The 18,447-nt window shown below is 45.8% G+C and overlaps 1 protein-coding gene across 11 annotated transcripts in view; it reads right to left on the reverse strand.

Annotated features, from left to right (window-relative positions):
* Prdm15 (PR/SET domain 15) overlaps positions 1-18,447 on the reverse strand; it is a 59,984-nt gene that overhangs the window by 16,836 nt on the left and 24,701 nt on the right. For 9 of the 11 annotated variants that reach the window (XM_076911141.1, XM_076911146.1, XM_076911147.1 and 6 more), the window contains 7 exons: positions 12,317-12,556; positions 8,727-8,856; positions 7,376-7,572; positions 7,079-7,173; positions 6,592-6,679; positions 2,844-3,011; positions 2,131-2,225 (listed from right to left, as the gene is read on the reverse strand). In XM_076911141.1, coding sequence (XP_076767256.1) covers positions 2,131-2,225; positions 2,844-3,011; positions 6,592-6,679; positions 7,079-7,173; positions 7,376-7,572; positions 8,727-8,856; positions 12,317-12,556 — 1,013 coding nt within the window. The remainder of the gene's footprint in view (positions 1-2,130; positions 2,226-2,843; positions 3,012-6,591; positions 6,680-7,078; positions 7,174-7,375; positions 7,573-8,726; positions 8,857-12,316; positions 12,557-18,447) is intronic. The other 2 variants (XM_076911145.1, XM_034514925.2) reach the window with 2 other exon arrangements.

An 18,447-nucleotide genomic window follows, 5' to 3' on the forward strand; every position in this document is an offset into this window, starting at 1 on the left:
GGCCCACAGGACAATCTACTTCCAAGTCAAGAATACGTGGCAAGTTCTAGACTTAGGGTGATTTAGATATCCACTCACACCACAATAGAGGACACACTGTTGCAATGGGAGTGCAGCAGAGTGCTTATGCTGAGTTAGACAGCTCACTGGCACAGAGCCTACTAAGGAGCCATGCAGATATACCTACAATTTTCTCAAAATAGATACCAAAGAAGACACTCAACGAAGTTTGAATCTGTTTCATGTTGCTTTCTATTTCCAGCCCAGACTAGTTCTCTGGGAGCCACTTAAAGCCAAAATGAACCCTAGGTGGTCTAAAAAGCAGGTATGAAACCACTGCCAGGGACCCAGGAGCCCCACTGGCTACAGAGCATCCAATGGCAGGGCTTGCCTCAGATGGGGTACCCAGAGCCTACTAATCTATTGCCATAGGCTCCACCTTCCTGTCCCTGCAACATCTGGCCCCCAAACCCAGAGTTTAAGAGGCCCCACATGGTTCTGCTATTATGCTGATCCATGGGCTTTGGCTTGCTCTGTGGGTTGAAAGAAGCCAAGAAATACCATGAAAGCATAATTTCTTGTTTCCTCTAGAAAGCATCATTGGATCTGGCAGTGCTGCCATATGTTCACAGTCAAGAGTAGACAGCCATGAGGGGCTAGGATCTCCAATGTGGTGGTGCTTAGGTGCCAATGCTATGGTGCCAGTAGCTATGGTGTGTAGCTGTGACAAGCTCAGCAGTAGCTCCTTCTCTAAGCAACACCTGAGGCCTGAGTCACATGTACAGACGCCTCTCAAGAACCTATATCCCTAGTGTGCACTTGCACAGAGGACCCTTTCTAGAACTTGTATCCCCCAATATGTGCTCTGTGCAGTAAGGGACATGACTTCTATTCCTCTGGAGACACAACTAGTACTTCTAGTTACCTGAGTTGTCAAGTTGAGTCTAACGAACAAGCAATGGCATTTCCAATTGAGAGCAGGTGCTCATGTGTGAACAATGGGGCAATGTGTATGTGGCATCCAGGACAGGGGCTGGGAGCTCCAGATACCTGCACCATAGACATGAGCCAAGGCCAGGGTAGCTCATGTGAGGCACCTACACAATGGCACAGGCTGTCCATGAAAGAATGCCTAGTATCTACAACCTATGGAGTAAGCTATAAAAATACTTAGCCTACCTTAGAAAACACTAGCTTGGAAAATACTATCTAGATACTGAGCAGGGGTGGCCAGTACAGACAGCAGAAAGCCCCAGAGCATCTCGCCTCTTCAATGTGGATATGAAGACAAGGTCCAGTTACTCAGGAGGACGTATGTCCCACAGAGTAGATAGGATAAAAAAGTTCTCAGCAGATTCACTGGAAACCAATCCCAGGTGGCAGAGACCAAAATGTTGAATGTGCAACCTGAGGGATTCTTCAGTGCATAAGGAAACATACGGTGCAGATAGGGAGTCCCTGAACACTGTTGCCCTGGTAGGTGCCTCTAACCTCTTGACACTGAAACATGGTATTATCTGCAAAGTTAACACTTCAGAATTACAAGGAGAATTGAAAGACAAAAAGTAAACCTCATTGTGGTGGTTGATTTTCTGGTTAATTTGAACACAAGCTACCCTAATTTAGGAAAAGGAAACAACAATTGAGAAAAGTATCTCCGTTAGACTGACCTATAGGCAAGTCTATGGGATATTTTCTTGATAAGTACTGATAAGAGGCTCCAGCTCACTGTGGTTAGTTGTCCTGATGCTATAAGAAAGCAAGCTGAGCAAACCATGGAGAGCAAGCCAGTGAGCAGCACTCCTTCATGGCTTCCTGCCTCCAGTTCCTGACTGAGTTCCTGCCCTGCCCTCCCTTCATCATAGACTATAAGCAACTCTTTCCCCTTCAAGTTGCTTTTGGTCACGGTTTACCACAGCAACAGAAATCTAACTAGGATAAGTATATGTCTTAAATGTAGGATTTTTGTCTTAGGCTACATTCATAGCTACCTGGTGGTGCAAGGGGACTGACTGCATGCTGTAGGCTGGACAAGTTTCCTGGACAATGCTCCCTGCCTGCAGCTCTGACCTTGAGCTTAAGAGAATAGGGTCTTTGGATCCAACATCAACAGTCCATGTAGAACATTACCTTGCCACACACTGGGCATCCAGAAGGTTCCTTCTTGTAACGAACCAGGCTTTCCCCGCTAGCCTCCAAGTCTTCTCTCTTCACCCGCCGCACACCTGAAGTCCCAGACCAGACAGGAAATGTGAGGCTACACAACACAGGTCAGATCTCAGAATTGTCTGAGAAATATGCTTGAAATATTGTGGAACCAGATATGCAAGAGGCTAATGTGGGGTTGCTTAAACCCATAGGTTCAGAGCTACTTTGGGTAATATAGCAAGATTCCAGCTATCTAACTAAACAAACAAACAAACAACTAACCAACTAAACAAACAAACAAATTCATGTGAAACAGGGAATCTCTAAATAAAGGAGAGAAACCAGGTGTCTTTTCTGGGAAATTCTATATAATCTGACATTAACACAGAGTTGGTGATCTTGGCATCAGGAAACAGGCTGATTCCATGGTTATAGGACTAGGAGGCACAGCAGACAGTGAATCTGAGGCTAGGGGTATTTTCAGCTTCCAGAACAGCAAGCTGCTGCCCACGGCAATAGTGTGGATCACATGTGAGTAGTGTATCTAGTCCAGCTATATTCATCACAGAAAGCAGTGGCTTCTGGCATGGCCCACAGCAAACTTGGTTCTGCACTGGTAATACTATCCTAGGACCCCTAGGATCGGGAGGAGAATCATGGGGTCAGAAGGCAGGCGTTTCAGGACTCAAGCTCACCATCCAAGTGCCGCCTCTGGTGGTCCAGCATAACATCCTTGCGGTAGAACATTTTACTGCAGACCTCACAGGCAAACTTCTTGTCCCCATGTTTCTTCTTGTGCTTAGAGAGGTTGCTGTTGGTGGAGAAGAATCTGAAACACATCTCACATTGGAACGTCTTGTCATCTGTCCAGAGAACAAACATACAACATGTGGTAAATCACCCCCTGACCAGGATCCCGCATATGTGCCTCAGTAGGATGGGCAGCACAATCAAGGCAGGAAAGCAGTGGGGCACTGTGGCTCAGAACTCATCTGCTGTGCGTGCTCAGCTAGACGTACAAATAGACACTGGTGTGCCAACTCTCCTCACCAGGAAAGGCTGCCTCAACAGCTCTCTAGGCTCCGCTCCTTCTATCTGTATGTACTATGAGCTTCCTCAGACCCACAGGTGGAGAAGTGGTCTCTTTGTGTCCTCAGCATGCTCCATTCACTTCTCCAGCACAGTGCCACAGGTTGGCCTGCACCCTCTCTGCCTGATTACCTCTTATAACACCCCTACAGCAACACCCCCAACTTCTCTACCTTTCTGAAGAGCTGTCTTGGCCTAGGCCTCCCTTTAGGGGACATACACTACATACTCACTCAACACATACTCTGTAAATACACACACACACACACACACACACACAGATGCACACACATCTTTACCCCTATTTAGCACACATCACATAAACATACATACTCACATTACAAGAAATAAGCATCCCTACATCCTGGTCCTCACTTCAAAGTCATTCCTGGAAGTGAGCCAGTCAAGTTGTAGTTCCTGCCTCTGAAAGTCTACTCTACCATCTGGCCCTGCCCTCTCTGCCTGGTGCCTGTATGTCAGGGGCAGCCTTGCTTATACACTGAAGGCATAAAATCAGCAATAGGCCTAAGCCAGCCTGCTAACACAAAGTCCTGGGTCTCTGTGGAAAAACACTGAAACAGATGGCTATAAGATATTATAAACAGGCAGCTTTGGTGGAAATTTACCAGTCTGAGTAGTTATAGACCTTGTAGATAGGTAGCCTTAGCAGGTAGTACCAACTTAGATAAGGACAAGTGAATCATAGGCGGAGTCATAGTGACCTGTCCCCTGAACCTTCACCCAGCCAATACCCTGTTCTGGAAGATGTCTGTACTCCCCCTAAACACCTACATTCCTGCATCATCCCCTTCCCCACATCTTGCCTTTTTATGTATATAACCCCTGTGTGAAAAAGTAAAAAATTGCGATTTGATCAGACTATAGACTTATCGTCATCCTTTGCATCTGCCTGTTTTCCCCATTCTATCTTTCAGGTGTCCTCCCCAGACTCCTGTTTAATTCCCTGCTGGACGGGGCACCTGCAGTCTCTGTTCCACATCCACTGGGTGCCTTGTTTCCTTGTGGGCTAGTTCTCAGAATCACTTGCTTTTTCCTACATCATGTGTGCATGCATTTGATAGCAGGTGACAAGTATGCCATTGCTTCTCTCAGAAGCAAAAGCCAGAATGTCGGTCTCAGCAAATGTTTTCCTATAAAACCTAGTCTCCACTGGTAGGACTACTCAAGTGAGGTCTATGTTGCAGGAAGTCTCTAGCTCCACTCAGGAGATCACATGTGTAGCCAGACAGAGGTCGACCCACCTAAAACTAAAGAAAACCATCCATCTTTGTTTCCTCCTCCAAGGGGACAAAGACACAAGGCAGGGCTATGTCTTGGCCTTCAAGTGAGCACCACAACTGGGGGCAGGGCAGCACAGGAAATAGTGGCATAGCTACAGCTTTCCCTACAGGAGGATGGCTCCTCTTGTGAGGTCATGGACTAGACTAAGCTCTATGTGAGTCTCAGGAGACCTGGTCCTGCACTTGGCAGTGAGACCCAACACACATGATGAGAATGACATCATAGCATTGTCCTCTCCTACCACACAACTCACATTGCCAAGGTAAAAAGCTAATCATATAATTCAACCTTCTCTCTCATTTGTTTAGCTACATTTACAGAGCAGCTCTGCTAAGCCCCAACCAGGTCTACAGTACAGGAGGCCCTCCCTCCAAGCAGGTGTTCACAGTGTAAGTGAGCCTCTGAACATAACACATGAGCCTTCTTCCTTATAGGTTCCAAACAACATTGGTAACCCTGGAAAGCAGCAGTGCTGGCTTGGGCTCTAATGTTCTCCCTCACAAGCCTCTCCTGGTATGTGGAAGGAGACCCTACTTCCAACTGTTTTATGTGCTGATCACCTGCACAGTCAACGAAGATGGCCCAATAACTGGGTACAAGAACTCAGTCCTCAGGATGTTATCTAACGCCACTCCCATAACCCAGTCACTGGAGATATGTACAGGCCCTGTAGATAAATGCTCCAGGATACAGTAAAGAGCGAAGGGCTCCGTCATCTGAGAAAGCAAGAGTGGACTGCGAGGGCCCCACGCTGATGGGAGGCTGTGTTCTGGCTTGCTACCTGTTAGTGCCCTCTGTAGGTTTAAAGGGAGCACTGCAAACACACAGTGAGAGTGACACCAGTGCACAGGGGACCCAGAAAAGGCCTGGCAGCACGGGCTGCAGAAATGCTATGCACCTGAAGCACCCAGCCCTCTATAAATCCTTTGAGGACAAACATTCTACTAACTTCACACTACAACAGGCACACAAGCATGTGAAAAATCTGCCATGGGATCTCAGAACAGGTAGGAGTACGCCCAGATTCTTATGGTCACACCAAGATAGGGAGGGCACAGGCTGTAGATGCTGAAGTTTTGTGCATGCTCCCACACAGATGGTTCATGTCACTGACACACAACCTCCAGGAATCTACCTGTCCTGTCTCTCAGAACAGCCTTGTCATAGTGAGCAAGGCACCATGCTGAGGACAGAAGAAAGCAGCCACAGACAGTGAAAAACAAATCGACTGAGACACTGATATTCATGGGTGGGCATCAGGGTGGACAGAAGCCTGGCAACAGAGTAGAATGTGACAGAACAACCTTGTAGTTTTGAGTCACAGAGCAAGGAAAAACACAAAGGCACTGGTGACTTCCCTCTACACTTCCATGGCCAAAGCCCAGGCACTAGTAAACTCAGGGCCCTCTTTCTAGAGCACATGGCCTCAGACAACTGCCACCCCTTGGCCTACTTGCTGACTGCACAGACTCCACCATTCACTTACAAAGAGACAGTGCCTGAGAACACTGTGGTCCCCCAAACCACAGCTGTCCCTCGGCAGGGGTGGCTCACAGCACAGCAGCTTTTGGGCCTCATACAAAGATGACTTCTTTCCTTTTGAAGAGTGTCAGGTGGAAACAGGCTCAGCATGTAACAACCTGGGACTGGTGGCAACAAAATCTGTCTGGATGCCCACAGGGGACACAGGTGCAGGAGACTGATGGTGGGAGGAAGACTCCAACAAGGCAGGTGGGCCTTTCCCATCTCAAGCCTTTGCGTTTCACTCTCTCATACACTTCTAGAACAAACTCAACACTCTGCTCACCTGTCAGCAAAGATGAGGGTCCTCTATCACTATAGCCTCAGACACAGGGTCTGAGAATGCAGAACAGACATGAGACAACCCATCCTTTCTTGACTATGGGAAAATTGCCTTAGTTTCTCCAATGGCTGAACAGTTCTTAATATTCCTCATATTCCTTGAGGTAAAAGGATCAGGGAGAGGCCTGGGCAGCTCATTGAGATCCTTTCTCCTAACACACAGGGCAGGGATATGGGTTAGGGCCTCACCTGTCCTACAGTTGTGGAACTCCAGTGCACTCTCCATTCGGAATGTCTTCCCACAGCTGCCACAGCGGTAGCGGTACTCACCGTCCACCTGCTCAAAGGGCACACTGTCAGCAAGGAAGACTGCAGGAGTTCAACACAGGGGCCCCCCTCTGTGTGCTGTTCTAGTAACTTCTAGGGCTGGCTATACCACAGTTTTCCTCCTCTGTTCTAGTAGGAATATTCTTGCTGTCCAACTGCCTGAGAAAGAGAACCTCACACTCAGTTAACTGCACCCCAAATACCAGACACCAGTGTTCTCCCATATTGTCCCTACTGCTTCTGTAAGCAGTGGCTTAAGCTGGGCTCGGAATGCATGGCAGGTAAAAGGGCGGGTGGGGGGAGGGGGTAAGGGAGGGGTGTGGTGTCCCTCCGGAAACTTAAGAGCTCCCTTCTGTTATGGCTCTTCTAGAAAACAGTTGTTCAGTCAGTTGCCTGGGTGCTCACCTACCTCATTCCGGCTGTGCTTGTAGGAAACATGCTGCTTTAGACTTTCCTTACGGCTGAACAATTTCGAACATTCCTCACATTTAAACAGCTTGTCACCTAAGGAATGAACCAACAGAAGGTAGATTCACTGCTTTGGCCTTTCTCAGCACCGTGCACCCATCTCTGTCTGGGCAGGGTGCCCCTGTGCTGGAGGGGACAGGCAGCCACAGGGCCACTCCTTGCAGCGGCTCTGCAGCAAGGACCCAGCAATAGACACACACCTTCTTGGCCCCGCCCTGTAGGCTGGGCAGGCACTCACCGTGCGCGCACTCACCGTGCGAGCGCACGTGCCGGCTCAAGTTGCTGCTGTTCTGGAAGACCTTGCTGCAGGTGCCGCACTGATGGATGCGTTTATGCTCACCCAGCTGACGAACAAGCTTCCGCCGGACACCATGTCTGCTGGACAGGACCAAGCCCCTCTTGAGGGCAATGGTGCTGCTTGGATGATGCGTGAACCTGCCCAAGAGAGGGACAGCTGGTCAAGGAGAGGCAGTGGCTGGTCCTCAGAGTGAAAGTTTCCAATCACAGTCATCAGCCACATTTCCCAGCTATGATTGGCCCATAAGGAAAGAAGGAAGGCAGAACTTGGAGTCAGCCAGTTCCGGGTAGCATAGACTCCGAGCATTAGCTTCAGTGCTGTCTAACAGCTCACTTGCTTCAGCCTTCGCCACCAGGAAGCCTGAACTTCATTTGTGTTCTGAACAAGGCAGCCTTGTCTATGGTTCTTGTCCTGACTTAGTATCAACTCTACTATGTTTTATGTTGACTCTGAACTTGACTCCTAAATGCTTCTTCCTGTCAAGTGTGCTTTTTCTGGTAAGTGCTTGAAATCCTCTGGGCAGTAAAACAGGAAAGAATAAACACACCCACATTTTCACAGGTTCACCAGGTGAATTCTGCCAACTCCAAAGGGCATAGAAAACACCAGCAGCTGAGTCAACTTCAGGGCAAAGACTCACTAGGGAATTATAACTGCGGTATAAACATTTCTTTCCCTTGCTCACAAAAAAGAGAGCAGAGCACGATGTGAAACTGACTAATATCCAAATATAAGCAACTGCTGAACCTTAACAGCACTGCTCACAGACCTAGGGCAAAGCCCTCAGGATGCCCATGGGAGAGCAGACAAAGCAGGTACATGCATCAGGGTAACATGAGCCTTACAGAGATTTGGACACACACACTATGACATAGAAGGATATGTACTGAGCAAAATAAGCTATTCATACAAAGCAAAGCAAGTATTTTGTGCCCTGCTGACATGGGGCATGTAGGCTAGAACTGCCTGCAGACAGAAAGCAAAATGGGGTGATTAGTTTCAGTTTGGGTAGAAAAAAGCTTGGGAGACGACGGATAGCCAGTGTCTGCACTGTGTCCTTAAAAAGAGTTGTGATGGTGAATTTTCTGTAGTTTGTGTTTTAAGAAAAAAAAATTCTCACAGTGAACTAACTAGGAAACTCCTAGAGTTCAGAACACACATTGCTGGCCAGAAGAGATGAAGCCTGGCTCTGCTGTGGGGATTAAAGGTGGGAGGTACTTTCTCTTCAGTACCAATTAGCTGTTCCCTGTGCTCCGTCCCCAGGCACCAGCCATGTACAATCAGGACTTACTTTGGCACTGAGCTGGCTTCATTTGTGGGGGTGGCCAGCTTCCCCAAGACTAACTCCATTATCCGTTCATCTGGTGTTGCACTCACAGGCTCATCTGGGGGGATCTCGGTTATGATCTCTGCCACATGTTCTGTGCAAAAGGGTATGACAAAAAAAATCACCACTAGTGTAGAGGACATGTTGTAACAAAACCCAGGAGAAGCACCACCCTGGGGGAGCACAACCTGAGTGTGAATGCAACAGGGATAAAAGTAGAACATTTTAGAATCTAAACCTTTATCTATACTTAAAGAGAGTATAGATGGTTTGAATGCAAACCAGAGTTACACCACATGCCTTGTAAATCCCAAGCATTACATTCAGCTTCTCCTGTCTCTGCCCAGGACACCATCTTGTAGCTTGTAGATCTTGAAGCTTATTAAATGAGCTCTGACAGAGACTTACAAGTATGACTAGTCATCTTGAGGATGTTCAAAGGTGAGTAAATATTCTGTTCAGGGCCACATCAGAAATTAAATAAAATGAAACATGAGGACATATATATATATATATATATATATATATATATATATATATAAAATGAAAATTTCAACCATTGTTGTTTTGTTTTTTGAAATAAGGCCTCATGTAGCTAGGGCTGGCCTTGAACTTACTATGTAACCAAGGACAACTGTGGATATCTGATCCCTCTATCTCCCAAGAGATATAATTCTAGGCATGTATCATCATGCTCAATTTTCTGTGGTGCTGGGGATGGACCCTGGGCTCTGTGAATGATGGGGCAAACACTCAACAAACTGAGCCATATTCTAGACCCTTAACCATTGGTTTATTCTATTTTTTAATTTTTTTTATTTTTTATTTTCAATACATACTGGTTTCAGTTTCCACTCCCTCCAGATCCCCACTCCTACCCCTATCTCCCTCAGATCCAATCTTCCTTCATTTTTCTTCAGAAAAGAACAGGCTTCCCAAAGATATCAACAGAACACAGCAAAACAAGATACTAGGCACAAACCCTCATATCAAGGCTGGGCAAGGCGACCCAGTAGGAAGAAAAGGGTCCTAAGAACAGGCAAAAGAGTCAGACACACACACACACACACACTCCCACTCTTAGTTTTAGGAGTCCCAAAAAACACCAAACTAACAATTGTAACAGATATGCAGAGGATCTAGTGCAGACCCATGCAGTCTCAGTGATTGCCACCTCAGTCTCTGTGAGTCCCTATGAGCCCTGCTTAGTTTATTCTGTGGGTCGTGTTCCTTTGTGTCCTTGACCCCTCTGGGTCCTACAATTCTTCCTCTCACCTCTTCTGTGAGGTTCCCTGAGCTCCAAAGGTCAGGAATCATGGAAATTACCAATTTAGGTTTTCTCTCCCCCTAATGTTTAGAGGTGGGTCTCTGCATCTGCTCCCATCAGCCACCTGTGGAAGCCCCTCTGGAGCCAGTGGTTTCTATTGTTTCACCTACCATAACCAAATACAAGTGACAGCCAGGAAGTAGTTCCTTCTGTCTCTTCCTGTCTATAGAGGGAGGGATGTCTTCAAACCACTCTTGCTCATGTGTAGAAACTTCCAAATGTTCAGAGAACAGGCACTGGCCAAAGAGAGGAGGAAACAGGAAAGTGGAGAACGTTCCAGGGAAGCTGCTCTTCTATTCTCTTTTTAATTTCAAGCTTGCTTCTCATTTTCACAATGGAAAGAGCAGAGTCAGAGTCCAGTAACCCAGGCAGAAGGGGCAGACATCTGAGCACTACAGTTGTCCTGAATGTGAGGTGGACCTAGCATCAGAGGGATCAGGCAGCTGGGACAAAGGCTGCACAAGGACCACAGAGACAACTGTTTTCCAGGGACACATACATGCTACAGAGTGAACTGCTTCAAACTTAGCTGAGGGTTCTGCATAATCAAAGAACAAACTTGGGTGTCAGTGAGGTGGCTCAAGTGGTGTGCTGGCTAGTTTTATGTCATCCTGACACAAGCTAGAGTTATCTGAAAGGAGGGAACTCCAATCGAGAAAATGTCTCTATAAGATCATGGTATTTTGTTGTAGCAACAGAAACCCTGACTAAGCTGTAAGATATTTTTAAAATTAGAGATTAATATGGGAGGGCCTAGCCCAGTGAGGGTGGTGCTATCCCTTGGCTGGTGGTTCCAGAAGACCACGGGTGAATCTCAGATATTGGACATTGAGTGTTTACACTGTTGGAATTTAGTTTTGCTTCGTACAGATTATGACCATGCCCTGGTTCTTCCCTCTTGGAAAGTATTTAACTTAATTTTGATCTTGCAGGGTCCCACAGTTCAGAGACTGATTTTTTAAAAGAGAGCTTGGAATTTTACAAAGACTATGGATTTTAATAATGACTAAATTTTTAAGTGGTAAAGATATTTATTGTACAAGTCTGGCCTCAGAGTTCCATCCCTGGAGTCTTGATAGAGCTGAAAACGAACTACAAAGTTATCCTCTGGCTTTTGTATATGCTGTGGTCTGTATGTCATGTACATACACACAATAAATGAATGAAAAAAATGGGTGAATGAATGAATGAAAGAAAAATTCATGTCCACCCATGAGCAGTAGGTAATGAATACTGGGAACTTGCATGATGGATTAAGGACTGCTGGGTAAACAGAGCTGTGACTGACAGGCATGGGATGGGCAAGACTCACAATTGAGATAGTGAAACACACAAACACAAGCCAAGCACTGTGGCACAGGTGTGTCATCACAATTCTTCAAGCGGCTGAGTGGGTAGGGTCAAGAGTTTAAAGTCAGCCTGGGTTACATGCTGAGCTTCAGACCAACCATAAATAGAAAACAAAGCAACAAAACAACAACAACAAAACAAAACAAAGGGCTCCAGTCCTGATGAGACAATGGCTAGCCAGGTGTTCATTTAAAAAATTCTGTGTTTTGAACACTCTATTGTGAAGATTCTGCATGGTAATTGTACTAGCTGGTTTTGTGTCAACTTGACACAAGCTAGAGTCATCAGAAAGGAAGGAGCCTCAGGTGGGAAAATGCTTCCATGAGATCCAGCTGTAAGGCATTTTCTCAACTAGTGATGAATGGGGGAGGGCCCAGCTCTGGTTCTTCCCTCTTGAAAAGTATTTAACTTAATTTTGATCTTGCAGGGTCCCACAGTTCAGAGACTGATTTTTTAAAAGAGAGTTTGGCATCCCTGGGCTGGAGGTCCTGGGATGAGAGGATGAGCAGGATGAGCAAGCCATGTAAAGCAAGAGAGTAAGCAACACTTTTCCATGAAAGGCCTCTGCTTCAGCTCCTGACTCCGGTTCCTGCCCTGTTTGAATTCCTCTTGACTTCCTCCAATGATGAACTATGATCTACCAGTGTAAGCCAAATAAACCCTTTCCTCTCCAAGTTGCTTTTTGATCATGGTATTTCGTTGCAGCAATAGAAATCCTGACTGAGACAATAATCACACTTTAGCAGCTGACTGAGGGACTAGGAAGGATATAAGCCCTTACTTCATGAGCCCTCCCTGCCAAGATGGTCACTCAGAAAACTAAGAGGTGATGAGGAACATACCACCAGCCCTAGCACATACCCCGTCAGCTTCTCACCTGCAGGCTCCTTGTCTTTGATAATGACCAGAGGTTGCTCAACCTTGGATGCTTTGGGTTTCCTCCCTCTTCGAGGCTTTTTCTTTGGCTCTTTGGTGACGACACTCTGGATGCCCTTGCTCTCTGCTGCTGTGGGAGGCTCCATTCTGGGTGCATCAGGCTCCTTCTCAGAAGCTGCCTCATGCTGCTGATCACCTGCAGGCAGGCTTTTGGCTTGCTCCAGGTGGCCCAAGAGATGTTCTGCAAGAGTAGACGGGCTGGTAATGATTCAGTAGGAAGCTGAACCCCTGTCAGTTTACCACTGGCCTGGCTGTGTTGGCATTCTTTGTTATGCTTGTCGAGTGTGCCCTCTGCACAGGTAAATATACTTTATCTTCCCTATGTTTAAAGAGAAAATGGCTCTACTACATAAAATTGAGTTTTCCTCATCTGATATGTTCAGGAACAGATGGCTCCAGTTCATGGTGGACTCTGAGTTTAGAAATTTATAGTACTTCACAATTGGAACTTTCAAATGGAGATCAGCTTAAACTATTTTAGTTTATGCATTAAAGATTGTCATGTAGCATACACCAGTCTCAACTTCTGATCCTTCGGTCTCTACCTTCAATGGCTAAGATTACAAATATGCCACCATGCAGTACTAGGGCTCAAACCCAGGGTTCCCTGCATGCTAGGCAAGCACTCTGTCACCTGGGTCACATCCCCCACCCTGAAGCTGTACTCAGAAGTAAATAAGATGCAGTCAGGGTATGGTGTTATATGAAGCAGTCTGTAAATCTGGATGTGTACATGCATATCTGCAGAGGCCATGTTCACATGCTGCTGTGGCTCCAGTGTCTTATTTCATGAAACCATGGGCAACCTGATTTACTTCCTTGATTGCATTTTCTGTTTTTGTTTTTTTTCATAGAGTGTGACACCCTAAGATGCAAGTACCTATAGAAGAATACTAACTAAAGCACCGTAAACATTTCTTCTCTCCCTCTTCCTTCCATTCTATTTCCCCCCCACCCTTCTTCTTTTCTTCCTCCTTTTCCTTCCCTTCTGCTTCTTCCCTCCTTCTCTTTCTCCCTCCCTCCTTCCTTCTCTCCTTCCTTCCCTATTCCTTTCTTTCTTCGACGCGGTTTGGTTTCTCAGTGTAGCCCTGGCTGTCCTGGAACTTGTTCTGTAGACCAGGCTAGTATCAGACTCAGAGATCGCCGGGCGGTGGTGGTGCACGCCTTTAATCCCAGCACTCGGGAGGCAGAGGCAGGCAGATTTCTGAGTTCGAGGCCAGCCTGGTCTACAGAGTGAGTTCCAGGACAGCCAGGGCTACACAGAGAAACCCTGTTTCGAAAAAAAAGAAAAAAAAAAAAAACCTCAGAGATCGGTCCCAAGTGCTGGATTAAAGGCCACCACTGCCCAGCTAAACATTTCTTTATAAACCCTCCAAGAAAGCAAAATGTCCTTGCTCATTTACAGCTGACAGAAACTCTCCAAGACCACTCAGGAAAAGGCAGTGGAGACAGACATTGGAAACAGGCTGGCAGCCATGTGGAGTGGCAAGCTTGGAATGTAGTGGGTAAATGTGCTGGATCACAGAGTACCAGATGACAGGAAGAGGAAGTGGAGACATGACAGAAGCACCACTGTGCTTGGAGCTGGTTCCTCCCTCTGCAAATGTGAATTGATTCAGCACCAGTACCAACCTAAGTAGCCATTATCCCTGATTTGTCCAGCATTAGAGACTCTATGTTAGATGGGTGGCCCCAAGGAGCAGGCCTGTGAGGGAAAGCTAACATTATCTGGCACCTAACCGGGTTAGACAAATAGAACACACACCCTGAAAATATAGGTTGAGCAGTATTAAAGGCAAACAAGACTCGGCCAATCACACAGAAGGAACTTAAAACCAAAGTGAAGGACACAGCAAGAGTGAAATCGGAGACCATAGGGTCTCATAGGTTACCCAGCTGTAAAGACAGGCTCACAAGTCATCACAAGACCTGAGGACTAAGACATCGACTTGGTCTACTGTGGACCCAGGCAAGGAGCAATGCAGATACATGGACTCTGTGTAGGAGACATGGATTCATCCTATACTACAGCTCTGTGTCTGTAGCGGGATATTTTCCCCACTACATTTGCAATAAAGTTCGGTAATTGGGGAGAAGCTCATGTGGGAGGAGCGAAGAGTGGGAAGAAAGAAGAGGAGAAGAGAGAGGAGGAGACTGGCAACCATGGAGGAGGACGAATTGGTCAAGAGCAGTCTTGGGTAACAATTTATATCTAAAGGTTAGGTATTGGGTAACAATTCTAATTGTGTGGGCACCTTGTTAATTGAGCATTTCCAAATATATAAATCCTTTGGATAATCTTTAAGCATTAAGAGTCTTCAATCTACCGAGAACTGTGAGCATGGCTGGTATTGTGTGAGGCTTAGCAGAGAACCATGAGGGTGACAGGGTTGGCCCAAAATCTGTGATTTGGGCCATGGTCTCTATGGAGCTGATCAGTGGAACCAGCCACCCCAGTAACGTCTCATGGGGGCTCTTGGCCTTTGGCTGCTTCTAGTCTGGAATATGTCGGGCAGCCCAGATAGCTAGCAGAGCTGGACGGAGCATGCCTGCAACATGTGTCTGTGTTGAAGGTACTGCTTTCCATCAAACAGAGAGCAGAGAAAAGCAATGCCTTTGACACAGATGCAGAGCTATCCATAGTAGACAGAAGCTGTGATTCTTCAGGTCCAAGGTCCAAAATAAGCAGAGTAAATAAATGACATAGCAAGAGCTAGATAGAGACTGGTGCTATCAGCTTCGTGTTTGCCTGGCTCACATGAAGTATCATCTGGTGCCCAGCACTGTATAAACAGGTGTGGTGTTACATGCCTAAAATCCCAGCAGTTAGGGTTAAAGCAGAAGGACCAAAAGAGACCCTGTCTCAGAAATCAGTGAATAAATGTATGAGAAGTGGGACTTCAGGGATGGCAAAGTGGTTAAGAACACTGGCTGCTCTTCCAGAGGACCAGGGTTCAACTTCCAGTACCCACATGACTAGCTCACATCTGTCTGTACTTCCAGTTCCAGGAGACCTGACACCCTTACACATACATACACGCAGGCAAAAAACACCAATGCACATAATTTTTTTAAAAAATCATTTAAAAGTGCATGAGAAGCACACCAACTCTGATGCTGCACTCACATGGGTAACTAAGTCTGTCTACCATGCTCATCAAATTTCCTCTGCCCTTGTGATTTGTGTTTACTAACCACTCTGGTTACCATGCGTGGAGATGGTGCAATTTCTCCTCATATAGCTGTCAGTCTTTGCTTTATGAATTTCTGGACCATGTTATGGTGTGCATGAGATTGGAGATGCAATGTCGAATAAATTGTGAAGCTAGCATGGCTCTTGGGAAAAACTTCAGTGCTTATATTAAAAAAAAAAAAAGTAAAATCGACTGATTGAAGCATTCAATTTAAAGCAGAGAAAAGAACAAAATAAAAACAACAAAAAAGGATAAAAAGGATCCAGGCACATGCTTGAAGGAAGCGAAGCGGAGTGAAAGTTGTCCTGAGCTACAGACCAAGTGCACAGCCTGGACTACATAAAATCCTGTCTCAAAAGAACAACAACAACAAATGATCAGAAATTTTTAAATTTTCATTTTTAAAAATCATCGGAAGTTAATTTTTAAAAATGAAAATACACTAAGAAATAAATGAAGCTCAAAGCTGTTTCTTTGAAAAGGTTACAATGTTGGTAAAAAGCTCAACAAGAAAGGTGCAAATAACTATGTAATTGGTTCATAACAAAAAACATCAGTTTCCTGCTTCACTCTGCTCATTCAATCATCTGTATTTTCCAGTCACCTATCCAGACCTACAGAGAATAGTTCTAGGAACCCGAGGCTAAAAACCCACAGACGCACTAGTCTCTTACATAAAATGGCACACAGTATTTGTGAAAATCAACACACATCATTCACATAACATACGAAACACCAAAATGCAGGAAAAATGCTATGCAGATGGTTTTTGCTCCACATCCAGGGAAGAAAAGGAAATCCTGTATTTATTTATACATATTTATTTATATATTTATATATTCAGTACAGATGCACGCTTTCTGAGTAGCTTTTTGGCATGCAGCTGTTTGAGTGTGGCATGAGGATGCCATGGTTAAAGAAGAGGCCTGACTATATTAGACAGTCTACTGATGACTTAAAATAAGGGAATTCTACTTTCCTACACATGTTGTTTCCTTCTTATACCTCAGATTCCTCCCATTCACACCAACACACTCAGATCACACTTTCTGTGTAAGCCAACTGGTTTACAAGACCATGGCCATAAAGATCTATTCACAATTGTGCCACAAAGCAGTTGTACTTAGCATTCCTTCCCCCGGAGCTAATTACATCCTTATCTTCCATCAGTCACTCATTGTTCTCTTCGGCTAGGCTAGTTTGTACCCTCTCTCCTCTCTTACAATCACAGTTATCTCCTGGATTTCTCCCCTTTCTCTCCTTTCTTTTCAATAGTTTATTTATTCACTTTACATCTGGATCACACCCCTCACCTCCCAGTCCCTCCCTCCCATTCCCCCCTTCTCCTTTTTCTATAGCACCTGTTCTTCCCAGAGCCCCCTGCTCTCTCTAAATTGGGCTAGTGACCTGGATATCCCTTTCCCGTTCCCTGCAAAGGACTTTCTTCCTTTCCATATATTGTAGAGGACATGCATATTGCGTTGGGCAAGGTAGCACTGTAAAACTCAACAGAGGTGCTAGGATCTGAAAAATCACACATTTGGGCACGGCAATCCAGTGTTAGTATGGGTGACAATGTCTTCATCAAGTGATCTGATAGTGACAACTTGCATACTCCAGGGTTCTCCTCATGAGATTCTAATGTTGCTTGGAAATTTCTGGATTTGTTGAAATTTTTCATTAGGTTGCTGACAGTGAAGAATCTAATGGCCAAGTCTGCCTTTCTGTCCTAATAGTGTTCCTGTTTCTAATGGCTTATCCCCCAACAGTTTATTTCTCTCTAAATCCTATGATTAAGTCCCATGATAGCACAGGTGGGTCTTTGTCATTCATCACATTTTTGGCCTGTTGGGCCCCTCTAGGTTAAAAACCTGCATCCTTTAGGATTCCCTTGCTGACTAGTTATCCATTTGATTTGTTTCTGAGACAGGATGTCATGTAACTTAGGGTGCTCGCAAACTTACTATGTAGTTGAGGATAACTTTAAACTCCTGATGATCCTCCTGCCTCTGCCTCTTGAAGAGATTTGGATTACAGGTATCTACTACCATGTCTAGTTTGGGGGGATGCTGGGGCTTGACCTCAGGGCTTGTGATACTAGGCGACCATTCCACCAACTGAGCTACATCCCCAGTCCACCAACTGATTCTTATTGCCTCTCCCTTTTCCCCACAGAACACTCCTGGCCACCTGCAGTCTCAGACCATCCTTCAGTCTCTGTATCTTGTTTGTATTCTCCACATGTTCCTCCTTATGGAAAACTCTCCAGTGTTTTTGGACACTTTTCTATCAATTTTATGTCTACTACCACAGCTCTCATTTTCAGTAATCTATCATCCTCTGATTTCTTCAACAGTGGCCTGCTCTTATCTGAAGGATGCAGTTCTATGGCTGCCATCTCTCACCTCAGTGAGAACTCCAGCTTGGAGGTTTTTTGGGGGGGTGGGTGGGAAGGGTGCAGTTTTCAGATTCCTCAGACAAGTTGTTTGGTCTCTTGTTCATGTTCAGTTTTCTACCAGCCCCTAGAGTCTTATTCTGCAAGATGGTCAGAGGTTAAACAGTCCTACTTGTGGGTCTTTCATCTCCCTCACTGGTTTCTACAGAGAATTCTTCCTATCTGGGGCCTGAGCCAGCTCTACCACTTTAAGAGGAAAAAATGAAGATGTCAGAAACTGCCCAAATTCCAACATCTAACTTTGTGGGTCCCTATCTTCAGTACCTTAGGGTTCCCAGTCTCAAGTCTCTCCAAAGTGTGCTGATGGAAGCAGGGATGCAGCTGGGTGGGGCCATGGCAGGGTTGGTGCAGACCAGGAAGCCAGGGTTCTAAGCAGGCTGACAGTTTGTGCTTCCCTGTCCCCTCTTTCCAGACTCCTGACAC

Source organism: Arvicanthis niloticus, chromosome 12 (genome assembly GCF_011762505.2).
Source record: "Arvicanthis niloticus isolate mArvNil1 chromosome 12, mArvNil1.pat.X, whole genome shotgun sequence".
Classification (NCBI taxonomy): Eukaryota; Metazoa; Chordata; class Mammalia; order Rodentia; family Muridae; genus Arvicanthis; species Arvicanthis niloticus.